The sequence below is a fragment of the Spermophilus citellus genome, assembly GCF_964194105.1.
Source record: "Spermophilus citellus genome assembly, chromosome: 12".
In the NCBI taxonomy this organism is placed as follows: Eukaryota; Metazoa; Chordata; class Mammalia; order Rodentia; family Sciuridae; genus Spermophilus; species Spermophilus citellus.
In genome coordinates this window covers 12,455,527-12,482,432 of record NC_138198.1, presented here as the reverse complement: position 1 = coordinate 12,482,432, position 26,906 = coordinate 12,455,527, and the positions used below count along the sequence as shown (strand labels likewise).

The 26,906-nt window shown below is 48.9% G+C and overlaps 1 protein-coding gene across 7 annotated transcripts in view; it reads left to right on the top strand.

The window, feature by feature from the left end:
• LDLRAD4 (low density lipoprotein receptor class A domain containing 4) overlaps positions 1 to 26,906 on the top strand; it is a 378,801-nt gene that overhangs the window by 160,802 nt on the left and 191,093 nt on the right. For all 7 annotated transcript variants that reach the window (XM_081262907.1, XM_081262909.1, XM_081262903.1 and 4 more), the window contains one exon: positions 22,456 to 22,596. In XM_081262907.1, the coding sequence (XP_081119033.1) occupies positions 22,456 to 22,596 (141 nt within the window). The remainder of the gene's footprint in view (positions 1 to 22,455; positions 22,597 to 26,906) is intronic.

Genomic DNA, 26,906 nt, shown 5'->3' with positions numbered 1-26,906 from the left:
TCTAAATTATCTCCTCAAACATAAATCTTTTATTAATTACAAAAAGAAGACGATGAGCTAACAGCGAAGGAGACCTGGAGACACCAACCATGCATGGTTCTTATCAGCCATAATAATCATAATAGCTGTTGTTGCCCTGGATGTGACACCAGGAAGGGTCTGTGACCCCTGGGTATCCTTTCCAGGAATGTGTGGTCCTAGTCTGATCCGGATGAAACTGCACAGTCCCAAATTGAAGGGCATCCTACAAAATACCAGACTGGGGCTTTTCAAAAGTGTCAAGGCTGAAACACGGGGAAAGACCAGGGACCTGTCATAGCACGGAGGATCCCAGGAGATGGAATCACCAAGTGCAATGTGGGCCCTAGACTGGGTCCCAGGACAGAGAAAGGACCTCAGTGAGAGAAACTGGTGAGCTCCAAACGATGCCAGCAGCTTGGGGAACAGCACCCTCCCAGGGTCAACCTCTTGTTTTGATCCTTGAGCCAGGGCTGGCAGAGGATGGTACTGTGGTGGGGTGAAGGGTGGAGAGGGACTCTTCCCAAAGTCTAAAATTGTCCCAAAATGAGAAGTTAAAAAACACTCTGGGTATACATGGGTTAATGTCATCAGTAATAAATAAAATCACCTTTTGTGATATTGTTATATTTTGGGGGGATATTATGCCCGTTTTGCTACAGTTCATGGGTCACACTGGACCTGCGTCCATTCACAGACGGCACATAGTGCACAGGGGCTGATAATCACAGACGGTGGAAGTACGCTGCGTCTGGGTCACTTCCTCCCCTCGGTCAGGTCTGCTTTGTGATTACCTTAAACTCTCAAGTGAGACCAAACAGTCTGGGTGCCTGGACACAGTCACAAAACTCATAAGCCTTTTCTGACAAACTGAAAGTTCTACTTCCAAAAGACTAGTTTGGTTCTAGGGGGCTACTTTTAGTGGGTTGTGGAGATTTGGCACAGAATGCAGAGAGACGTGTTGTAGAGTTCTGAAGCCGCCCATCTGGGTAGAGTTCGAGGGGCGCTTTCTGATGGCCATGGAAGATGGCAGGAGTTACCGTAGCAGCTCTCTATTGAGTCCTCAAAAGCAGAACCATCCATTTTAGTCCTCTGGTTCATAGATCTGCCATAAGAAGTGTTTAGTAAGAAAAAAAAAAATTTGCTAAACCAACATGTTACTACTGCTAGATAAAGGGCAGATTTTTCTTGTGCTGTCATAAGCCAGCGAGGAGTGTGTTTTGGTTGAAATCTCCACATACTCTCAAGTTCACATTGGCTCAGGGCAGTGCTGACCCTTGGCAGCAGCAGGTCAGTGATATGACTCTGCCTCCCCCACTGCCTGGTCTGATGCTCCCCCCTGCGGACCCCCACTCTGGCCAGGTCCCACTGCCTGCTGCTCCCAGAGCGTGGCATGACCTTTACACTCTCTGCTTTGTTATTTCCTGCCCTTAAATATCCTCGTCTTTCTTCTCTCTGAACAATTCCTCCTCCTTAGGACTTAGGGCAGAAACATTTCCTCTGATCATAGGACTCCGTGTTTCTCTATTACATTGCAGGTTACTGTGTGTTTCTGCCTGAGTGAATGCAGTTCATTCATTCGCCGTCCCTTTCCTTCATGCGCCGTTGATTGGGTGCCTGCCATGGGTTGGGCACCTGAGGAACCGGAGAGACAGCCGCAGGAGGAGAGGCAACGGCCCTGGCTCTGGGGCCTCCACACTAGTAGAACAGGCAGACTGACTTAGCTCTGTAGCCGTGGTTGAGATAAAGGACCTATTTACCTACTTCCATTTCTGGGTCTGGCTCTCTGAGGGCGTGGGTTTTGTCTTTCTTATTTTTGTAGCCCTGGGTTATAGGAAAGCACCCAGCATGTTGTAGGCACTTAGGGGACTGATTTGTGCCTATGGAGGATCACTTTGCTCCCAGAAGCTTCTCAAATTTTTTTTTTTTATTTTAATTTTTTTAGTTATAAGCTGAACTAATCAAGCCAAGTCTTGCTGATTTCCCACCTTTGACTCTGCCACATGGAAAAGGTGGCACGGGGGCCAGGGCAGGACCGCCCAGGACTGGGCATCAGTCAGGACCTGCTGTGCAAGCCACAGATGCTGCCAGGGAGAGGGACCCCTCCTGGCCCTCACCGTCTGGTGGCTTTAGCTCAGGTCAAGCCCTGGGCAGTGCATTGGGTCACTGGACTGCGCCCTGGCCACAGGGCCTCTCGGGTAGGGAAGGAAGGAGATTTCAACGCTAGCTAAGCAAATAGAATTGTAAATGTCTGCTACCCACAAATGCAGTTGGCTGGTGATTCACAAATTCCAGCTGTTTTGTGTTCATGTTATAGAGAATTGGGATCCAGTTGATGAAGCTTCTACAGGAGTTTGTATCACCATATATTTTAAGTGTGCCTCAAGTTCTTTGTAGACTGAATCACTGCTTTTAACTCTCTAGTATGATCGATTGAGGCCTCAGGTCTGTGATGAGACACTTGAAATAATTTTCCATGAACACTGTCCTTAACAGAAAAATCACATGGTTACATGTGATTTGGGAAAAGGACTAGCATTTTTGATTGAGTTACTTTTAAGATATTACTATTTTCTAGATCTGGGAATTCTATGCAATCAATCAGCCAGCCCTCCCCCCCCCCCCCAAAAAAAAAAATCTCTAGACGTCCAGTGTTTGCTGAGTCCTGAAGTGTAATGATTTGTATTATTTAGTAAGTATTTCCAAGAAATATTGTCTCTTAATATAAAAAATTATAGTTGGCATGTGAAAAAAATCACCGTGAAAATCGTTAAAAAAGCCTTTCCAGGCCTCATCCACAGTTTCCTCGTCTGTGGGAATCAGGTGGACGGTGTGGCCCTGGAGGTGGGCGGGACGTTTCTCCTCGCAACAGAGGCACAGCGTGGTGGGCCTCTTTAGCTCTGCACCTCCCCCAGGAGGCCCCAGCCCAATCCCTGTTGTAGTGATGGACAGCTGACTACCACACTTGGCGCCATTGCTTTGGGCAAGTCATTTGACCATCTTGCAGGATAGGGTTGTTGATACCCACCCTGTTTGATGGAGTGGGCATGCAGGTGATTTAGTGTCCTATGCCGTCAGTATCACTACTGTCACCGAGAGGCCAGAGGACAAGCGGGATTCAGATCCTGAAGTGTGTTGGCTGTCCGCTGTGGAATTTGGATTTTACGGAGGGGGATCACGTTTCAGTTTCCTGAGCGCAGAGCATGATTCATGGGAGGATATGGTCAGCCCCCCCTTCTGAAGGTGGCTTCGTTATTTGCTGTGGAGGAAACTCCCTCAAACATCACACATCTCTTCTGTCCCCCCTTTGATTCTGGGATTGAACCCAGGGGTGTTCTGCCACTGAGCTATGTCCCCAGCCTTTTTTATTGTATTTTATTTTTTTGGTACAAGGGATTGAACCCAGGGGGCACTCAACCACTGAGCCATATCCCCAGCTCTACGTTTTATTTTATTTAGACACAGGGTCTCACTGAGTTGCTTAGGGCCTCGCCATTGCTGAGGCTGGCTTTTGAACCTCATGATCCTCCTGCCTCAGCCTCCTGAGCTGCTGGGATTGCAGGCAGGCACCACCATACCTGGACCTTTGTATTCTTATTTTGAGACTGGGCCTCACAAAGTTGCTGAGGTTGGCCTCCTTTGTGCCATCCTTCTGCCTCAGCCTCTCGAGTAGCTAGGGGTACAGGCGTGTGCCACTGCACCTGGCCAGACACTCTTTACACAAAGGGAAGTACAAAAACTTGGCAAAACCTAGGAAAGAGCCTTTGGGGATCACCTTTGCTCCTGTTTTCACCTGTGACCATGGATCACGGAAATTTTCCTTGTTTGAACCAGAGATGAGATAACTGGGGGCCTGCCTTGCATGGACCAGCACAGAGCTCTGCATACCAGAAATGCCTGCCTGCGCCTCTCCGATACCACATCACATAATGTTGAATGATACAAATGGAGTGTGTACAGGTTCCCTGAGCCCCCGAGAAACACCTGGCACTTGCATTTGCTCCTTAAGACACACAGTGGGCTCGAGGGGTGACCATTCTCAGGTCAGTTTGCCTCCCATCAGTTGCCTGTCCCAAGCTCTCTCTGTTCCCTGCCCACCGTGTTTCCTTCCTGGGACTGGGTTGCAGTCCTCCTGGGCCCTCCAGGATTGAGGGTGAGTGGGCCGCCGTGCTTGCTCCTGTCTGTCTCTAGGCCGCTTTGTCCCCAGGGTGAGTGATCTCCAGCGCTGGACTCTGGGTTGACCAACCAGGTCAGGCAGGTGAGGGGCGGGTGAAGAGATGGGGCTGATGGGGCTCTGATTCTTTGTGATGGAGGGGATCGGGGGAAAGATAAAGCAGGACCAGATGCAGAGGGCACGGCCAGGAGGCAGGGCCAGGGGTCCTGCGGCTACCAGCGGGACCTGAGTGGGAAGTTGATGGCCAGTGCGCCAATGAATGCCGAGTGGAGTGCTGGGAAGATCTCCAGGGACCTTCTGGTTGAGCAGTCTCCAGCGTTCCTTCTGAGCAAGGACAGCAAGGTCCTGAGAATGTCCAGGAAACCGGAGGCCTGAGCCCGTGGGACTCTGGGCTCTGCCCCACAGGGCTATCTGCGTGGTGGCCCGTCACCCCCAGACTCCCCCTGCTGTGGATTTTGAGCAGCTCCAAGGAAGCCGGGCCCCTCAGGCAGTTCTGTAGGTGACACCCGGGATTGTCCTGCATCCTCTGGCCAGAGCGGGATGGCCCTGGGCCTCTTCAGCTCTTTCTGGCCCATGTGGACAGGCTCTTCCCAGTGCCATCACCTTTGGAAACCCTGGTTTTGTTTCCAGTTTCCCTTCCCAACAACCACAGTGGCTTGGTTTGTCAGTCTGTGGTTCCACCTGCACTCAGGGGTGAGGTCAGCGGGCTCATTATCACGTCCCTGTTGTGAAGACCGACCTCATCAAGGAACCGCTGTCTAATTCTAGGACAGCTCACAGAAAGGTCTGATGGGCTTCAGATGCCTGTGTCTCCTGGCACCACCCCGAGAGATACACTGGAGTATTTGAGCCTGTGTCTAGCAAAACAGAATTCATTCACTCATTCATTCAACAAAATTTTACTGGCTTTTTGCAAAAAATGTTCTTTACTATAGCAAAAAAGAAACAAAAGAAAGCTATGCTAGATACTATGGGGGGAAAGATATGAATAACATGAGGTTAATCCCTTAGAATTCTTAATAAAGGTAAAACCCAAATTTGTTATAATAGAAGGTGTTATTAATAATCATCACTTACCAGTACATAGTACTTTCTATGCCACACTATTTTTGTGCTATTTATATTATTTCAATGAATCCTCATAGCAGCTGTATGAGGTAGATAATTTCTATTTTCTTTTTGTAGCTAAGAGAATTGAAACTTGGAGAAGTTAAGTGACTTGTCCAAGGTTGCACAGCCAGCAAGTAGTAGAGCCATGCTTCAAACTCTGGGGAGTCTTGCAATAATCTCCACTCTTAACACTGTGCTGCTGAAGTCAAATGTCATATTAGAAAATTAGGGAAATGATTATAAATGGAGAATGGCTTGCAGCTTGAAATTCGATAATTCATGTCTCAGCATAGAAAGGATCCACCAGGCCAAGATCTGAAAGTTAGAAAAATACATATTCTAAGAGACATATTTGCATACATTGTTTCCTTATCTCTCAAGTTTACCCACTGTGATTCCCAAGCTTTGCACAGAAATTCATTGCAAAACTCAGGTGTCCAGGAAAACCAGTTGATTTGTTCTGCTTTGGTGTGGTGGCCTAAACCCACCTCTTCATTTATTTGCAAATAACGTAATGATTCGATGGATTGATGCATTTCAAACCACATAATCATGCTGCTATTACAGTGACCTAGAGATGTTGGTATTCCTTGTTGCTCAAATAATTTATTGTTGGTAATTGTGTGTGTGTGTGTGTGTGTATGTGTGGAGAGAGAGAGAGAGAGAGAGAGAGAGAGAGAGAGAGAGAGAGAAGAGAGAGAGATTCCTTTTATCTACTTTCTTGCTATTATTTTACCATATGTCAAATCCTGACAACCCCTGGTACAGGTCTGTGTTGGTAGATTGCAACCAGCCACTGAGGGAGAAGGGACCTGGGGACTAAAGGCGTCCCAGTTCTGTGGCTCACTTCCTGTGAAGGTGTGGACGGTGTGGGAAATGGGGCTTCCTGGTGTTCAGGAGTGCTGGCTCTGTGTGGCCTGCTCCCCAGATGCGCTCTCAGCTGACAGCCTGACCCTGGCATGGGGGACTCCCATGTGCCTGAAGCAGGCTCCTTGGGGCTCCTCCCTCCTGGGTCCCTGGGTCCACCATGCCAACCTGCCACGACCTCAAGGGCTCATCTGCTTTTCACACCAGCCCTGCCTGCACACTGGCCCTCAGGGGCGGGCACTGTCCGTCTTTGTCACAGGCCTCACACAGTTCCGGGCCTGTGTCCCCCCTGTCCGCCTTACCTCTGAGATCTGGAGAGGCATGCCCCTGGGTCTGGCTGAGCCAGCCTCTTCCGGAGCATTCTTTCTGCCTGAAAGGCCTTTAAAACTGCTTCTCCTACCCCTTTCCTTTTCTGCCCTACCTCTTCTGGCTTCTGGGATTTGTCCCAAGTGGGCACTCTCCTCAGGTCTTATGTGTCCAGCCTTCAAGCAACTGTACTTTAGTATATTGATGTTGAGACGCGTTGATCGCCGTGGGTGTGCCAAGGTCGAGGTTTTGTAACAGCTGATGAACAAACCCTGGAGCTCTGGGTTGCAGGCTCTGCTTGCAGCAGGTAGTTTGGTTTCAGAAGCACTCCTCTCTCCCGCCGACATTCATTCCTAAGTACCCACGGGGTGCTCCCAAGAGACCGAGTGCCAAGCCAGCACGTGCTCCTCCCACCCCAGGAAGCTCCAGCCCTGCCCTGCCACTTTGAGATGTCCGTCAGGGGTTCAAAACCAGCAAATAGAAATAAATGGTTGGATTCGATGGTGGCTTGATTCTAGACCCTAAAAAGCATCTTCCTATTGCTCTTATCACCCACGATGAGGGTTGCAGGAAATGTTTCAGCTGGAACGCATTTTGTGCCGTTGCAGAAAACCTGGAGACTGTGTCTATGCAATAGGGGCCCTTCATTTTCTTAATTGTACTTTGCTGCATTTTATTGGGAACACTATGTGCTGTAATGGCATTTGGGGATCCACATGGGTGTTGCACAAGGACCTCTACATAGACACAGCACAAATGTATATTTATTAGGGTTGTCATTTTACAACATACCGTACAGTATAAATTATGACCCCAAAAGGAAACAATTAGTTTGGAAATCATTCAGCCAAAGTTTGGGATCGTGATTTGGCCCAAAGTTAGACGCAGGTGTTTTCGTTCTTTGCGTGAATTACATAGTTTACCCTCAAAAGATTCCTGTGTGTGGATGCTGCTGCCTGCATCCTGAGGCGTGTGCACTGTGGCACGGAGAAGCTCAGCACTGGCCCCAGGTCGCACAGGCAGTATGTGGTCGCACTGGCACTGGACCCGGCGGTCTCATTCTGGTGCCACCGTGTTCCAGCGTCTCCCTTCTTTAGACCTGACATCTCTCAACCCTGAACTGAGGGAGGTGGTGACATAGCCTTGAGGGTCTCTTCCCACCAGATGTCCTGGGATCTCTGAGCCATCCTCTGGTGGGAGACGGGACTCTCTCTGTCCCTGTGCTCACAGAAGCCCCCCGGCAGCCCTCGAGCTGGCCCGTTCCCTGCAGGGCGTGCATATGCCTGGGTCGTGGGCACCATGCTGTGGAGTGGGGAAGCTGCACAGTTCTGCCTACACCTCGGAGGAGAAGCCACTGTGGGCCCTGGGTCAGCTGGCGACCACCCTGAGTGATTTGTGATGAGAGAAAACGGCTCCTGCAATCTTGAGGAGCTTTTTCAAGCGGGGAGCTTGGGACGCAGCCTTGCAGAGCCCAGGACACCTGCTTGCCATCTGAGCTCTTCACGGGCCTGAAGGACACAGGCCTGAGTCCGAGGTACACTCCGAGCAAGGGCACTTGAGGCTGGCCGCGGGTGGTGTGAACGTGCGGAGGTAGTGGCCCGTTGCCCTGTAAGAAAGAAGCAAACTGCAGCATGTAACATCCTTGGTTGCAGAGGAAGCACTGCTCCTGCGCTTTGGATAAAGGTCACCCTCGAGGTCGCTGCTGCTGCCCTGAAACCTCACCCGAAGAAGACACGCCAGCAGCCAGGGTGAGGTTTATAGGAAGGAAATCACCAGGATCGTAGAGCTAAGATGCCATCATGGCCAACACAAGGTGTCCTCACTAACAGCAGCTAGCGCCTACGGAGGCCTCCCTGTGTCCAGGCAAACCTTGGCTGTGTTGTCACCTTGTCTCCCCACACGGCCTCTGGGAGCCCCAGGTTTTCATGGCCAGAGACACCCACGGTAAAACCTTGCCTTCCTGCCCAGCTGTAGTCCCCGCGGCCCGGACCCATGGCCTCCTAAGCATGGCTGAGGCTGAGGAATGCTGTGAACACTCTCGAGAGAGGCCTGGACCCTGTGGCCAACTTTTGTTATATCCACTGATGCCAGAAGGCACCTCAGTACCTGATGTCCCTGGTGCACTTCAGCTGGGTGGGGTCCGAGGTCAGCAGGACACCCTCTCTGAAAAGCCGCCCAGGTGCAGCGGTGAGATGGGGGACGTCTTCGGTGCCCTTCACACTCGACAGAGAAAAGCACACCTCTGTTATTGAGTAAAAGAAGCACAAACATCTCTGCGTCCAGCACCACAGACTGACCCATAGGTCTCTATAAGGGGAGGAGGAACCGCAGGATGGAATCCAGGTAACCATGTTGGAACCTCGCTGTGCTGGGTGTTTGAGGGCTTGGGCTCCTGGGCGTCCATGCAGCTGAGGCTTCTCTTGACTCATTTCCAGATCCCTGGTGTCCTGGTGAGCCACGCAGCTTCTGTGATGGGAAGAGCACATGCTCTCCAGTAACCAGAGGTCAAAGGCGATAGAGAGGGCATGTGCTCTGGGGTGTGGGCTGTGCTGGTCAGTGATGGCCCATAGCCCTGGTGGCGTCCAGAACCTTTTGCTTTATGTCATTAATATTGCCATCATCACAGTGAGTCACGGCTTCTATAGGATTCTGAAGTTGTTTAGCTTTGGTGGATGGCAGGGAGTTTCTGCTTCTAAAGAGACCTGGGAAAAGCCCCATTCATTGCCTCCCTGTTGGGCTGTGATTTCAGCCTTTTCCACGAACCAGGAGGGCACGACCATGAATGTGGCCGCCACTCTTCCGTCTGCGCTTGGACTTCCCACAGAGGTCCAAGGTGACTGCTCCCCGTGCGTGCCCCAGGGATTCAGGGAAAGTCCAGTTCATGCGGTTCCTGCTCAGGTGCCCTTCATTTCACAGAGAACAGGCATGCATTGACATCTGAGAATCCCTGGGTATAATCTGTGTGTAGTTTTCACTTTGTGCAAAACACACGTATGCTTACATTTTCTGTTAGTGTTTGGTTGGCTCCTAATTTGTCCCTGCAGTGGCAAGGGGAAGGATATTCTAGTTTGTACAACTTACGCAGCTTTTAGAGCCTCAATTAACAAAGGCACACAGGCCGTCTGGTGCAAGACGGAACCAGCGGTGTGGACCACGTGTGGCATGGTCTTTAGCTTGTGCATCTGTGTGGACCTCTGAGGTAAAGGCACAGATATCGGGTGCAAGCAAAAAGACAAAGCTCCATCCTGAAGTGCATGGACTTCTCTCCCTGCCTAATGCTTTTGGTTCAATTTACATCAAAGCAGTTATTAATAAGCTACTCTGCTAGACAGTGAGGATGCGAAGATTATGACATGTTCTGGGCTCAAGAGCCCTCGCCACCCGGCTCGACAGACAAATAAAGTAATGGTAGCCTGGTGATAGGCGGTACAGCGGGGGATGCTTGGGTTGCCATGGGAATAGAGAAGCAGTTGTACTGAATTCTGGCTGAAGATGGGAATGTGGGGAAGGCGTCATAGTGGTGGTATAAAATTCCCTGTGTTCCGGACAACTTTCTTCCTGGTGATTAGAGACAGCAAACAAAAAAAGAAGTTAATTGTATGATTTAGTGCCAGGTGGGAACTGCTACAGGAAGAAATAAATCGAGGAACACAGATCCAGACGTGGAGGTGGAGAGGGTTACCTTTCTAAATAGAATAATTTGTTATATAAATATAGGGAAAAGTCACTTTGATTTGTATTTTTAATGAATCCTAATGTGCATTTTAGGTCTCAGATTCTATGCTACATTTGTCTCACTTATGCCATTTTTATTGATTTTTCATGAATTTTTTCACAGAAATGTTATTTACAAAGTTGTCCAGACGGTCATGAAATATGATTGAAACTCTGTCCATCAGGGCAGCCCCTCCCTCCAGTAATCGTGGCAGGTTAAAGTTGGAGAGGAGAAAGCCAGAAACCTCAGAGCCCCATTCAAAGGTGTGACCGGACCAGTTCCTTCTCTCTGAGCAAGTTCGCATGGGCTGTTTGCAGGGGTGAGGCTGGAGTGAGGGTGGGCATGAGTGTTCTGCTCAGGCACGGCTGACGTGGGCAGATGCACGTCACTCTTACCCTGGCCTCCCATGGGGAGTCCCTGGCACTCCCGGATGGCTCCTGGGCTGTCCACTGCTGCGGGGCAGATGAGGCCTTGCTGGAAGGCACCTGTGGAGTTTGGAGTCTGTTTGTCAGAGGCAGGGGGTGGGGGTAGAAGGGAAGGCCAGGGGACGGTCAGATTGAGTACAGCTGTGATGGGAAGTGAGACTCCAAGAGGGCCAGACGGTGGAGCACAGTGACCCAGTGGGAAGAGATCTGGCCAGTAAGACCAGAGTCACAGGATGCATAGAGCTCTGGTGCTGGTCTGTAGGTCACCCTGGACAATGGAGGGAGCTCGCAGTGGGATGTGCCGGGGTGGGAGGGGGTGGGGAATTGAGCAGACAGACAGGTCCACTGTCAGCTTGGGGAGGTAAGAGTTTTGTCAGTGTCCCACTATCACCAGCTGGCCGGGCTGGCCATGTGAGCTGGGTTCAAGGGTGCTGGCTGTATCAATAACTCAGAAAACAGCAAAGAAACCATGCAGCACATGAATATAAGTTTCTAAGGCAGAATGGCTCGGCTTGGCTCAGTGATGCCAGGGGTCAGCTCCAGCTCTGGAAGGAGCAAGAGAGCAAGCACACCTGACATCTACTTATTAGGGGAAAGACATTTGAGAAAGTTCCACCCAAATAAGGCAAGGGATTGGGTTTCAGGGGGTTGCCCATCCCCATTGGGTAACGCCCAGGTAGGGCTAGATGCAGGCTCCGTTGCCGAGCCAGGGAGAAGGCCACTTGTCCTGCACAGCTTTCGCGTGCGTGCCAGACCCCCCCACCGCTCAAGTCCAGGGGAGCAAGCTCAGCCCAGGGGCGACAGGTGCTCCCCACATTCCATTGAGGAGATGGTTTTAAGACCCTGGACCTGGCTGTTGGTAAAATCAGGTCTCTTTGGTCTGTTGAAATATTCTCTTTGGTTATTGGGGAAGTAGGCAAAGGAACTCCGAAAAGCCTGAAGTGGTCCTTGGTTCTGTGTAGAGGTTTTTTTGTGCCTGAAAGGGGGATGAATGTTCAGGACAAAATATATTTTGTCTTTTTTAAAAAATATATTCTTTCAGTTGTAGATGGACACAGTACCTTTGTTTTATTTGTTTATTTTTTATGTGGTGCTGAGGATTGAACCCAGGGCCTCACACGTGCCAGGCAAGTGCTCTGCCACTGAGCCCCAGCCCCAGCCCTATATTTTCTCTCTGTGAATCCTGGAATTCTAGCCTGACTTAGGTTGTTGGAAATAGGTGATTGGTCCCTAGATCAGCTGGAACTGGAATACAAGGTTAGGGGTCCCCATATCTGTTCTGCCCAAGGCCACACGGTTTTAGGTTAGTGTGGAACTGGGCCTTCTGAGGGCCCGCAGTCAGTCCTGCCTGCTTATCCCTCTGAAGTGTGGCATGGGACAGAACGCATGGCTGTGGCTTTCCCCCAGGTGGGTCCCTGGCCTCGAAGTCGGTTGATTGTGGCAACTGAAGACCATGTTGTGAGGTACCCACGGGGGACAGTTCAGCTCACCAGCAGGCTCTCCGTGTTTGGGATAGGGGGTGCTCCCCTGCAGTAGAACACCTGCTGTCCTCTTGAAGAGGACAGAGATGCCCTCTCAGAGTCCCAGTGTGGTGGCCAGAGGACCCCGAGCACAGTGTTGTAGAGCTGGTGCCTCAGTGAGGCAGCATTTTGATTCTGTGGAGGTCTCAGAAGGAACGTGTTTTCAAAACAGGAAATCCCATCAAGGATGGGTGACAGGTAGGAAACGGGCAGGTGGGAGCTCAGGGCCCACCCCCCAGTTCCTGGTGCTGGCAGCTGGGGGGAGCTGCTGGCTGTCTGTTGAACTCTTGAGCAGCCCAGCGCTGCTGCCAGACAGCAGGTTCTCCCCATAGCACAGGGCCGCGGGCTACGAGGACAGAGCACTGAGACTTAGGAACTCAGCCAGATATCTGGAAGGGACAGATGGGAAGGACTAAATATTTATGACACCGAGGACTAGAGAGGAAACAGTTCTATATATGAAGACCGCAGGCAATTAAGAAAAAAAAAACAACAACACTATTTGCCCAATATTTTTAACTAGCTCTTTGCCTTAAAAATCTTGTTTTGATTTGCTAGTTGTTTATTTTTGCTTTATTTCCTTCCTTAGTCTCCTTCCTACCTCATTTTCTGTAAGCATATATATGTATGTATATATAGATAGGCAGACAGACAGAAAGACAGACCCCTAGTAAAGATATTTGCTCTTCTTGCAAAGGGACACCGGTAGCTAACTCCTATAATAACCTCATAATAGGCTTTTACTTTGTCATTGACTTATTTAACATGTATTAATCCAATGCTTATTATGTATCCCAGGCCAGAGTCTGGGAATTCATCATTAACACCAGGCAGACAAAACTCCATACCCTCATGTAGTTTAAGTTCTAATGGAAAATAAATGATAAGCAACATTAGGTGCGTGTTTAAAGTTAGGTGGAAATAAGAGAAATGGAGAAATACAGCAGGAACCAAGGCTAGGAAGGGCCACCTGCCTGGGCGTGTAAGGTCCTGTCCACACTCGGTGTAGAATTCGGTGTGGAGGGGAGAGCTGATCTGGTTTCCATTTCAGGGGGAGCATTCTGACCACTATCTTGACCAGACTCTGGTGGAAGGGAGAAGGGTGACTAGTCAGAGACCCCTGAAATCAGATGGCTGGCCGTGGACTAGGATTCCTGTAGTGAAATGGTGAGAGGGGCCAGTTTCCAGATGCATTTGGAAGGTGGAGCCAACAGAATTTTTTTAGTGGTTTGGAGTGTAAGAGAAAAGGTTAAAAATGGCTCCAGTGACTTCTCTGTTCTCAGATGCTGTTTCTGAGATAGAGAAAACTAATAATGGAACAAATTTGGGTGGGAAAATGAGGTGTTTGTATTTGGGTTTTTTTGGGTTGCTATTTTGTTTTTGGTACCTGGGACTGAACCCAGGGGCATTTAACCACTGAACCACATACATCCCTTGCCCTTTTAAAAATATTTTATTTAGAGACAGGTTCTTGCTAAGTTGCTTAGGGCCTCACTAAATTGCTGAGGCTGGCTTTGAACTTGGGATCCTCCTGCCTTAGCCTCCCGAGCTGCTGGGATGACAGGCGTGCGCCACCTCACCCAGCTCGAGGTTTTGGTTTTGGATATGGAAGTTGAGCTGGCTGTTAGGTGTTCCCCATGGAGGTGCTGAGCAGGTGTTTGGAAGACTCTGGCGCCTAGGAGAGCTGGAGAGGTCCAGTGTAAATGTGGAGGTGGGGGACAGCCAGCTGCTGGATCACAGGAATGAGGACATGCAGACAAGACAAGAGGACCTAGGGTGAGCCTGGGTGCTCCTGAGGTGAGAGGGCAGGAGAGGAGAAGGGCTGAGAGGGAGGACACCCAGCAGAGGGGCTCAGACCCAGGGAGAGGTGGGGAGTGACAGCTGCATCAACTGTAATCTGGGGAAAGGGTTCTTCATGGACCACAGAGGTGTTATCACAGAGGTTGTTGATGCAGTGATGGGGCCAGAGCCCCACTGGAGTTTGTTTAGTGGAGAATTAGAGAGTAAAGATATCCTGTTGGAGGTTCTGAGCCTTAGGAATGGAGAAATGGGGTCCGGGGCCAAGGGCAGTTTTTTAGATGGGAAAACCATAGCATGTTTGTGTGCTGAAGAGAAGGACCCATGGAGATGGCATTGATATTGATATTGCTCATATGTGTCAAAATGCCCAGAGTTCAGGAATCAGTTTGTAAAATCACTTGGAATTTGGATGACCTTCAGAGCAACTAAAAGCAGACAACGGGGGCCGGGGAGGAACTCAGTGGCAGGGCTCTTGCCTAGCATGCTGGAGGCCCTGGGTTCAATTCCCAGGACTGCAAAAAGTGAAAACGAACACACAAACCTGAAAGCACTTAAAGAAAATGAAGCTGTAAAACGGCTTTCAGAGGTCTTTTTTTTTTTTTTTTTTTTTAGCAGATGTCTTTTACTTCCCCTAGGAAGTATTAAAAACCGCTTATTTAATGCAAGCACCTCACTGTACCAATAAGGATCTAGAGATTAGGATTCTTGCCTGAGGATAAGCCAAATATTTAACATACAGCTGGAAAGCAGCCCGTTTCCTGGGTCTGGGATGGCCGGCTGTCTGCAGTCCCTCCGTGCCTGAGGCCCAGAGCAGAGCAGGACTTGGTAATTGAGGGCTGCACCGACCGACTAGGGAAAGAGCCCAAACTTTGCTGGGTTGAAGAGCGATGCCCTTCCCCCCATGGTCCTTGCCTTGGGGAGCAGGTCTCTGCTGTAAACACCTGTGCGCCTCTGCATGGGTCTACCAGTTGGTGTGGTGGTTCCACACCACCAATGCATGTGGAAAGGACATCTGTTAGGGGACAACTCGGAGCTCTCATTGGGCTTTCTCATTTATGCCGTGTCCTCTGCAGAGCAAACCCGTGAGGGGGTTATGCAAGGTTGACCTGATGAATATGTACTCAGCGCTTTGCTTCCAGTTCCTGTTACATCCAAACACATTCATATGTGACCTGGAGATTGAGAGCACCAAAGGTCCTCAGTGGGCAGTGTCAGCCTGCAAGAATCCAAGGTAGCACACCCAGGAGACGGCTCCTGCCCTGTTTATTATACCCACCAGGGTGCTGGCTACATGGGTGGTTTTTTGTTTTACTTTTGCGTCGTTGGAGATTGAACCCAGGACCTCACACAGGGCAGGCAAGTCCTCCCTCTGAGGCACAGGCCAGCTACACGTGTGTTTGTCCTTTGCACACACGCACTGAATGCACTTTCCCATGCTCGTGCACGCTCATGTGCTTGCTCATGTTGTATGCTATTTGTTTAAATGTCAGGGTGTATCCATCCTTGATCATGAAGTCTTTTAGTACCTCTGGTCCAGCAGCCTGCAGGCCCCACAGGCCTGTCCTGGCTGCCTTGAGGCCCCCTTAGGCAATGTCCTTGCAAGTTGGATCCCTAGCACTCCCTGCTGGGAGAGGTGCTCAGGGCCTCAAATGAAGGAGAAGTAACTGAAACAGCCTTTATCCTCGCAGGGCTGGGGTAAGGGGCTGGGGTTTCTGTTTGGATGATGCCACAGGAGGTTAGGCACTTTATTAGTATCTTTAAAATTATATTGATGGATTTAGAATTCTACAAACATCTGGTATTCACAGGAATTCCATTCCTTAAAGTGTTTTTTAATTTTTTGTAGTTATATAAGACCATACATAAAATTCATAAGATATTTCCAAGTTTTCAGGACCCCAGCACCCAGAGACAGCCACTGATTTCACGTTGGCCCCATGATTTCAGACCGTTTCCTGTGTGTCCTGTAGGTATCAACATGCCTTTTTGTTCCTCAAAGAATCTTAAAGTTGATTGTTACCTACTTTCTCTTGTGCTGTGTACTGTTCAGAGTAAGAGGTTAATGAGAAAACCTCCTCAGATTTTATATACAGAAAACTGAACTCATTCATTCATTGGGTTTTAAATATGGGGCGAAAATGGTGTTTCCTGCTGCTTTGAATCCTAATGGACTTTTACTGGCTTTTAAAAAGACCAATGGCACTGGGCATAGTGGACCTGTGATCCTAGCAATTGGGGAGGCTGAGGCAGGAGGATTGCAAGTGTGAGGATAGCTTCGGCAACTTAGCGAGACCCTAAAAAACATAGAGGGGTGTGGTAGGGATAGCTCAGAGGTAGAATGCTCCTGGGTTCAATCCCCCGCATCACAAAAAAAAAAAAAAAAAGGAAAAGAGAAAAGTTGGAATCTCTGATGGAGACTTGGGCAAGTTTCTCAAGCTGCTCTGAAGGGTAACTGCAGGATGAGAACCCCAAGGGCACTTTGGCCTGTTGAGAGCACATTGTACGTTTTTCACTTGCTTTTCTGAGATTTTTGAGAAACATCAAAATAATCCTTTCGGGCCCAGAATGGGACTGACAGTCTATATCATAAAATAGATTCAGTTTGAAAAAATTCTCATTTCTACTTTGGGTCAGAAGCTCTTCCGGATGCGTCCTATGCCCATTTGCCACGTTAGGTTGGTCTTTCTGAAGGGCAGTGATGGTTCTACGCACACCACTCAAGAGAGGACGCACATTAGTGCTTGTGGGGTAACTCAATTCATTACACAGGATGTAAATCTTCAAATTAAATTCCCCTTATTCCCAGTTTATGACCAGGAACATCGGCCTCGTCTTTGAGTGAGGTCAGAGCATCCTTAGCCAAGAGGCTGCCTTCACCTAGGCTGGACAGGGTGAGTGGGGGTGATGCCCGGGGACTATGAGGTTCCAGTTCTCAGACAACTGGTGTAGGCAGCCGGCTGGATGTGGGGTCAACCAGGTTGCTCAGCACATGCACCTTGCATTCAAAAACATGATAGCAGAATGTGTGTGTGGACGGTCTTTATGATGCTCCCGTACTGACCAAAGCTGGCCTGGAGGAAGAATCACCTGAGCATCCATCCCTTCCTACGTGATTAGCCGAGTCCTGACTCTGCGCATGCTCTTCTTTTGTAGAAACCACTCCAATATTCCAACAGCACTGGAGGCTCATGCAGGGAGCACGGAGCGGGAGTCCTCTTCCCTCTGTGATGAAATCAGCATCTGAGACAGCCTCCCCTTGTTGCACAGAGGGACAGGTCCTCCATGCTGTGGGCGCAGGAGAGGTCTGCTCCTGTTTAACTGGGATGCCCACTGCTCCGGGCCAGCAAGGGCTCCTGACCAGGCCTCGGGTTTTCTTGTGGCAGCCAGGCCCGATTGGTAGGAGTACCGCTTAGTGACCAGTCACTAGAGCCATCTTCAGTCATAGTGTTTTTTCTTCCCTTTTTCCTGCATTTCTTGGTGTGTGTGTGTGTGTGTGTGTGTGTGTGTGTGTGTGTTTCCTTCATTGTTTTTCATCTTTATCGAACTTTATTTTTGCTCTGGGAAATCGTGTACCTTGTAGATCAGTGGGTGGTATGGATTTTTATATAAATCAATAACAGTATTGTTGTCCTCTTTATACGTGGGTGATGACAGAATGAGGAATGCCAATTTTAGAATGAGGTTCTTTCCTCGCTTACCCCTACCCAGCGCCCCTGTGCTATTCACGGTGCCAGTGCTCTGGGAAGGCCCCCTTTACAGAGAGCGTCTCAGACTCAAATGTCAGACGCGACGGAGCCAGAATCACTGTCGGCTCCCAGGTTTAAGAATGGTAGAAGTGTGAACTAAATGAGTCACTGTTGCTGTATGAATTTTAGCAGAAATAACTAACATAGACTACTTTGCCAATTCACAAAAAAGGCTGACTTTACAGCTGAGATGTGATGCTGCGTATAGGTCTGTATTTTGTGACTGAGATTGTATCTGTGAAAGCTACGGCTTCAGAAGAGTTTAGGAAAAATGGAGCACAACTTTTTTTTGTTGTTTTGTTGTTGTTGTTGTTGTTGTTATTATTATTATTATTATTATTGTTTTTATTTTTTTGCCTTTGACTTCATAGAATGTTGACTCCACCAAGTGGATTAGATTTAGTCTCTATGAGGTGAATTTGTTCTGCAAGCCAAGATTAAACATTTATCTTCAAATCCTAAGATTAGGTTTAGAATATTCGGATTGTTCATCTACTGGTCCTCAGGAATTTTAAAAATAGAGCTTTTTTTGGTATATAAGTTTAGAATTCACAGAGAACACTAGGATATTCCACTTCTGTCCTGGTTTAAAGACTCATAGAATTCCTTTTTTTTTCAAGGGTAACACAATTTTAGGAAACCTTCTTGTTCTTTCCCGTTCTCTTTTCTCCCAGGGCTTGCCTCATGTGGTTAATATTAGTTTGTGCATGATCAGAAGGACATTCAGGACAAGCAGACTTTTCTCTCCATTTGATGGAAATCTTGGGTTCTCTGTCCATGACAGGGAATCTGGTTTCCACGTTGGGTGGGTCAGGGGTTCTGAGATGTGTTTCTGCATCTGTGAGATGGGGGGTGGACCAGCGGACCTCTGGGGCCCTCTCAGCTCTGATCCTGAGGCCTCTGAGGTAATTCCAAGACCCTGAAAGATTCTTCAGAAGCTGTGTGCCGAAATGTACAGAAGCTAAAGAAGACCCCAGGCAGTTTTTATAAGAAGTCAAATAGGAAATTATGGCAGAAAGCAATGTTGTTTTCTTCTTTCACTAATTCCTGGCTATTTTTTTTAAAGAAGGAGAACTTTTTAAACATTGCCAATGGTTTTAGTAAGCTTATGGCTTCTGAAGGAAACTCTGGTTCCTGAGTTGCTCATTCTGTGTTCTGTTTCAATGCTGTGCTTCTGATGTCACCCTAACTTTGTCCCCCAGGGTTTCTTGTGAGTAACAATCCTTAGTATCCCTCAACGTCTGGATTGGTGGAAGTACTCGGTAGGTTCCATAAGGAATGGACAAACTATTATAAAAATATCTTCTTTGTTTTCCTATCTTCTTTCTCTGACTTGCATTTTACTCTGTCGAGGAGGGTTGCTGTTCTGGTGTGTCCAAATGTGGTGTAGGGGTCAAACTGCATTGGCACCAGCTTCTGAAGTATCTCGTTGACAGAACAGAGCCACAGCAACCAGGCCCTCTCCCCTCAATACCTGCCTATATTTTAAGAGGTTGGTTTTTAGTTTTACTTTTTATAAATTAGCAATTTCATCTGATCATTCTATTAAAATATGATTAGCTAAAGAAAGGACTTTATAAGTGAGTTGCCACCTTCTTGGTGGTCAGCGGTTCTCAGTCTTGGCTGCCCATAGGAACCCACCTCAGGAGTTCTAGAAAGCTCTGCTGCCCAGGCTGCCCCTGGGCCAGTGAGAGCAGAGGCCTGGCTAGGACTGGGCATGGGTCGTACTAAAGGAGGCCCTGGCAATGCCCTGGCAGCTCAGGGAAGAGCCTTTCTTTGTAGGGTTATTGACTTGCTGGAAATATCACAATGACCTACTTATTAGAGGACCCGAATGCACTGGGCTTTTGGGTAGCAAAGTGTGGCGGAGGTGGTCTTCATGAGTCAGGGTCCAATTGGAAACCTGCCTCTACCAACACCAGTTTTTTTAAAATTATTACTATTGATTCATAATAGTCATACATACCATTAGGATTTATTTTGTTAACACGTGTTTTGTTAATGTGGACAGCTGCTTTACCATGGTCTGCAATTTCAGTTCCATTCCAACTTTTGCATTCATCTTTAACACGTAATAGCCTCATCACAATTTCTAGTATTTTCTGTGTCAAATCAAGAAGTTTAATATATCCAGATTTCCAACCCAGTCAGTTTGATTCAAGCTGGCCACGTGATGGAAAGACGTTTCAGTTTGATGTCAGGCTCATGACTCACCTTTGAGAAGATTTAGTTTTTAGTTTTTGTGAATTTGAAAGTTAATGGGTTGATGTGGGTATTGCTGTTATCCAAGAAGGGAGAGTGAACGTGACTCAAGCCTTTCTGAGCGACGTTCCCCCTCCTTAAGGAATCAGGCTGTCTGAGCCCTTCACTGTGTACCGTGTCCCTGGCGAGACTCCCACATTTGTGAAATGTTGGGAAACTGAGGCAGCATGGTGGGGTGGGGCAGAAGGGAGTAGGGTGGGAATAGCAATATCGGCCCTAAGTACTTCATGGGGTTCTTATGAGACTCAGATAACTCACAAAGACATCGTTCACCGAGTCCCCATCTCAGGCTGGGTGGCAGATATGAAAGTGGCCTGGGAAGGAGCTAGCAGATGAATTAGTCACTGTTCACATTTACAAACAGTGCACAGTACAGACTCTTTCAACTCTGCATTTCCAGGTCTCAGGACCTAGCATATGACATAGAAGGGGCTAAAGTATCGATTATGTGAATGAATCAATCACATAATTCATTTCCTCAGAAACATGTTAGTCTGGACTTGTCTTCCTTGGAACAAGTTGAAATGAGTGTAGCGTGGAAACAGGTTCATTTCCCTATTGGTTTAAAATTCCACGTGACCTTGAACATGGCCTCTGCTCCTTTCAGACCACAGAGATGGTCATTTAAAATTCCACGTGACCTCGAATGTGGTGGTCTGGCCTCTGCTCCTTTCAGACCACAGAGATGGTCAACGTCTGAGTTAGAGTTTAATTCGTTCATGTTGGTATACCCCGTTTTCCCAGTCATCATTTAGTAATGCTGAGAGTACCTGTCTTGGGCTAATGTGCTCTTCATGTTTGGTATTAATCTAAAGTCCAGTATTTCTTTTGGAAAGGAAGATAAAATTGTTTCCCGGACATTCGTTTCTTCCCCCATTGAGTTAAAAAAGATCACTTCATCAGTATGATTCTGAGCAGCTGGGTTGCACCTGTCTAGCTCAAGGGGCAGTTGGTTTGGCTTGAGCCCACTTTCACCACGGGACCTGTCACTCAGCACTGTCCTCTGGCCTGGGTGGTGCAGCCGGCCATAAGCCTGAGGATGGGCTTTTGGGCTGCTTTCACCTGTTATTCTAAATGAGGTTGGAGTTCTGCATGGTCTCTTTTTCTGCACTCTTTCAGAATGTGAGCAAATGGCAGGTTTTAATTCCTCGTCTCGTGCGTGTTCCCAGAAACACAGTGAAGACCTGAGTTCTGTCTCTTAGGACAGGCGAGGGGCTGTCCTCTTTGCTGGCTGCAGTTAGCCCCTTGGGGATACATAGACTCGGCTGGTGCAGCCCCACACGTGGTCAGTAGGGCTGGGAGAGGCCTGGCCATGCTGATGCCCAGTCTCTTATTTGAATAATGGAATGTTAGGTCCAGGTTTGCTGCCCTTATTCCAGACAGAGAAAACCAAGGCCTGGGGAGCTGAAGTGGTTGTGACAGTCGGTGTCAGCCGGGGACCCAGGGCTCTTGCTGAGGTTCTTTCTATCAGCATCTATGGTGGGATGTCCTGTGTGATTCCCGCCAACGCCTGTGGGTACTCCCAGGAGAAAATTCCCAGTCAGATGCAAGGTGATTTGCAGCACGGGATCCATGTGGATGTTTATGTGACCGATTGTATATCATGCTGTAATTTCCTCTGTCCTTAATTGCTCTAGGCGACAGTAATGTGCTGGGCTTGCAAATTTATTTTAAAGTCTTGCTAAGGTGAATCCATCTTAAAATGTTGATTTGTACAGATTTCAGAGGTCTGAACCCCAAGCCTAGCACATGCTAGGAAAGAACCCTCCCACTAAACTACATCCTCCACCCTTTTCGTTTTATTTTGAGACAGGGTTTTGCTAAGTCACCCAGGCTGACCTTGAACTGACCTCAGTCTCCCTAGTGGCTGGGATTACAGGTATATACCATCAGACCTGCTTCATACTATTTTTATAATTCATCAACGTGGCCCTTGACACAGATGCTTCTGAGGTAGCAGAGAGCACGTATAATTTGCCTGTGTTTCACATCATAAAACCAATGCTACCTCTGCTGCTAGTAAAGTGGATTTTGCTTGGCATGAGATGCATGTTCACCAGAGAGGTTTCAATATTTTGCCCAGACTTTCACCACAACAAAATGGCAGTTTGGAAATAATATTCATGGGCCCCCTTTAGTTAAATAGGAACTCCTGAGTTCTGCTGGAGACCCTGCCACTGCTGGGGGGCTTCCCCCGTCCTTGAAGGTATGGAAAATTGATTGACAAGGGTGTTTTCAAGTGGAACCACAGAACCCATTTGCAGGTAGGGCAGGTTGTGGAGAGGGAGGGTGTCCATGTGCTGCTCAGGTTTGGGTAGTGCCGCAGGCAGCTCAGAGCTCCTGTGCCGTGCGGGGGGCCCGACCCTGTGTGTTTTACCTCCTTACCTGGAGGTGAGGTGCCTTCCCTAAGTTCAGTGTCCTGGGACATCCAGATGGAGAGCCCAGTGGCAATAGCAGCTCAAGAGCACCCAGCTTGTACTGATTCCTCATGCTTTCTGTTGTACTTTTTCAGACTGCAAATTCACCTGCACCAGCGGTAAATGCTTATATCTTGGTTCGCTGGTCTGTAACCAACAGAACGACTGTGGGGACAACAGTGATGAAGAAAACTGTCTGCTGGTGACTGAGCATCCACCTCCGGGCATCTTCAACTGTAAGTAACTCTACTCACCTTAGTGCCGTGGTGTCTGGTTGTGGTTTTGAAGTGGACAGGAGGTGGGGTCACTGATTTTCTGGCTAAGGAAAGAGGCTTGTGTTTTCCCAAAGGAAACCTGTTCTTTCTGTTAAGAGAGAGAGAGGGCTGAAGACCCAGCCTGTTCCCAGAAGTGGTTGGTGGCGCTGTGCTTTGGAATAGGTCCTGGTAGCTCCTGGGAGAAGGGCTGACCCATCCCTCGGAGTCGCGTGTTGGCTGAGTGTTCTTCACGTTGGTGTTAGGAGAGTCTTATTTAGAACGCATCACTTCAGAAGCAATTTTAAATAAGGCAAGAAGGCCACGCAGAGGGTCTGTAACGAATCAAAAAAGTAGAAAAATGGACATGAGACTCTTCAAGGCTGCGTTCATGTGTGTTTCTGTTGTGTGACACCTTCGCACGGGAGAGGCCCAGAGGTGGAGGCTGTGAACATTTCTTGATCTTGAAAAGGTGAAATTGGAGTTCAAATTCATCAATTTCTGATCTCATGGCTTTTAGGATGAGGAAGGGGCTGGAATGCAGTTAAGCCCTACTGTTTCTCTGAGGAAAAGGAGCTTGGCTCCCTACGTGTCCTGGGGTTGTCTGAGAACCTCAGGTTGGGAGAACTGCCCTTCCTGTGCTTTGCATAAGTGTCCCCAGAGGCCCAGGTGTGGTCCCTAGTGTGGTGCTCCTGGGAGGCAGGGGGCCTCTAAGAGGAGGGGCCTCCTGGGTGGTCCTTCAGTCCTGGCAGTGTGGCTCCACCCTGTGGACCCACCATGATGCGCTGCCTCACTGCTGGCCCCAAAGCAAGGGCCCCAGCCAGCCCTGGATTGAACCTCTGAAGATGTGGGCACATCCTTCCCTTCTTTGCAGGTGGCTCATGTCATGTATTTGTAACAGCAATGGCATGCTGACTAGCCCAGCCCCTTGGTGGGGTCTCACTGAGGTCATTTCAGGGTGCTTTGAGCTACTCACCCCAGTTCTACTGCATTATTTGGAGGAGTTATATTTAAAATTTTGTGTTGGAGAAATTAGACTACATAAATATCAATGCTACAAATGTGAGAAGAGTGGGTGAGGATATAAGAAACCAGTTACTCTCTTCCTACTGCCTTCTTATGTTGGGAGAAAGCTAAGTGTACCCCAATATAAAAAGGTCTGTGCTAGTGGACTTTAAGTCTGCTGCTTATGCTTGCTCAATTCAAGAGCTGGAGTATACCATTTTCTCAAGACCCTCTGTGGTGTCCATTAGCCAGTTCTCACACCGAGTGCTCACCAAGTCCCCTCTGCACACCGCCAGGCCAGCTCTCCAAGCCCAGGATTGACTGTGTGCTTTCTTGGCATCGGGTTAGGTTCTCCTCAGGTTGTTTGGTTCCGAAGCCTTTGCATGACCCAGCTGGCCTCCCTCATGGGCCTGTGGCCTCGGGCTCTCTCCAGGTCTGGCTGGCCTCGGTGCACTTGCTGGGTGGTGTCCTGCTGAGAGCACGGGAGCCAACACAGGGAGGGGCCTTGGGAGGATTGTCATAGGGCATGGAAGTGGGGCTGGGAGCAGGGTGGGGTAGCCTCTGAGGGTTGGCAGGTGCTTGCAGGAAGGCCAGGAGCATGGGGGGACCATTTTCTTATCGTGGGAAGATGCTCATGAGCCCACAACCCAACAGTACAGCTGGGGACGTGCTTGCTCCAGGCTAGATCCTGGGACCTCCCGGCAGTTAGACAGGTTGTGCTGTCTCTTGTGCCCTGACCCTGCTCTGCACAGTGGGGCCACAAGGTGATTGTGGGCACTGCATGGGACAAGGCACATGAAACACACAGAAGAGGCCTTGAAGTGCTGAGCAGTTGAGGTGGGCCAGCTAGTCTCCACAGGCATCTTACAGAAGAGCAACGTACAAGTGCTTTCTTATTTTATTTTCTCCAGGCCTGAGTGACAAGGGTCATGAGCTTGATAAAGTGTGAGGGGCATCACCGCCATGTGGGGCAGGCCTTCCTTCCATAGCTGAGGTTCTGTGTGAAAGAAGGCAGAGGGTGACGGGCTTGGCCTGGGCCCTGGAGCTGCCCACCACCCCTGTCTCAGATGCTCTCCTTCACTTCCGGTCCTTCCACGAGGTCCTCCTGTCACTTTTAACCCTTTGCTGTTCTAGTTCCTTCTCTCCCCACAGGTTTCCTGCCTCCCTCTTCCCCTTTCTCATCCGTATTCCTTTCTGGTTCTTTTCCACTAATTATACAAATGTGCACACTTCCATTCTAAGCCGCGGCCCCCTAAGTGGTTCCATCTGGCCCTAAGGGAGGGGTCTTAGATCAGGTTGGCAGTGGTGGCCCTACACCTCAGAAACCATTGACCATGTCTTCATAGCCAAGATGGGGGATTTCTTACAGTGTGCTCTCCTTCAAGAAGACTGGAGACGCAGGAGGCAGACGGCCCCAGGGAAGGACCCTGGCTGTCTTCTGCTGACCCGGGGGAGGGACAAACCCCTTCGAAGCTGAGTGTCTGTATCTGTGGGATGGATGATTCCTGCCACGTAAGGCTGCCGTGAGGATCTATGGGAAGCCCACGAGGGGGTGGTGGAACTTCATGTCGTCATTGTGATGTGAGTCAGCCAGTTTGGGGGACCTGGATCACTGTCCTCAACGTCAGGGCCTCTCTACACATGTACTAGGAGTTTCCAGGTTTCCTAGTGGGTGCTCCTCGGAGGCTCTGGGGGCTTCCCACCCATTCTGTTCCTAAGAAGTGTGCCAGCTGGCCGTGACCTGGCCAGCGGCTGCCCCACGCTTCTTTCCCAGAGCAAGGTGGACAGTTGCCACTTGGAAGGACACTTGCTCTGAGATCAGTGTAGCTGGCCTGTCCTTTAGGTCAGGAACTTTTGGCGAGGTTGTCACTGCCCCATTCTTGCTGATACTCCCTTTAGGTAGACACACAGTTCTGTCACCTGGAAAGCCTGCAGGGTGGTCTAATCTGGAAGGGAGATGCACCCTCTCCCTGCACCCTGCCCAGAAGGAATCTAGTCTAACAAGGAACACTGGGAATGCATCTTGGAGGTGCTCCACTGAGTGAGTTTTACTTTTTAACTGGACCATCTACCAATGCATTCTTTTAAATTGGACCCTCTATGGGTGCATTTCCTACACAGATGGACAGTGTCCCTTTCATGGAGCATAACTGTGCTAATAAGATTCTCCTGATCTTGTGTCCCCACGTGTGTGTGCCTAATCTCAGCTGGTCTGCCAGAGAGCCGCTAAGCTCCAGCCCTGTCCCCCCACGCGGCCCTACTTCCACTCTGGCAAGGTGAAAGAAACTGTCACAAACCAGGAAAAACCAAACTGCAGGCACTGTGTGCATTGGTGGGAAAGGAACTGCTTGCTGAAAGAAGACGGTGGTTCGTAGAAGAGCTACCGCAGATGGTAAAAAACTTCAATTCTGCTTAAAGAAGTTAGGAGTAAACGATATCTCTGGTGTTGAAGACAGGAATATGTTTACAGACCAAGGAACAGCGGTCCACCTTAACAACCCTCAAGTCCAGGCGTCTGTGGCAGCAAACACTTTCACCAGTACAGGCCACGCTGAGACAGAGCCACCGACCCAAGTGCTGCCCGATACTGGGCTTGAAGGAGCCCTGCAGGCAGTCTGACGGGATTAAGGAGACTGGCTGAACCCTGCCCACACAATCTGTGGATGGAAAGGCACCACTTGCTACTGGAGAGGACGATGATGAAGTTCTAGATCTTGCGGAAAATTTTGATGAGGCTTCTAAGGAATGAGTCAAACTGAACTGACCAATTTCTGAAAACGATAAACTCATATTGGTCACGAGTCACATATATACATACAGTAACAGTGTCTGTTTCATTCTACTCTCTTTCCTCTCCCACATCCCCTCCCCTCCCCTCCCTTCACGTCCCTCTACCTAATCTAAGGTAACGCTATTCTTCTCTGGTGCCCTGCCCCCCTCATTGTGAATTAACACCGCATGTTAGAGAAAACATTCTGCCTTTGGTTTTTTAGGATTGGCTTACTTAACTTAGCATGATACTCTCCAACTCCATCTATTTACTGGCAAATACCATAATTTCACTCTTCTTTAAAGCTGAGTAATATTGAGTATGTATATACCACATTTTTTTTTTATCCATTCATCTGATTCTAGGCCAACATGGTTAAGATTTGGGCCTTTTTTTTTTATTATTATTAGGCACAGGGTCTCTCTTCTAGTACCTCAGTCTTTGATCCACTTTGAGTTGACTTTTGTGCAGAGTGAGAGATACAGGTTTAATTTCCTTTTGCTCTGTAGTATAGTTTAAG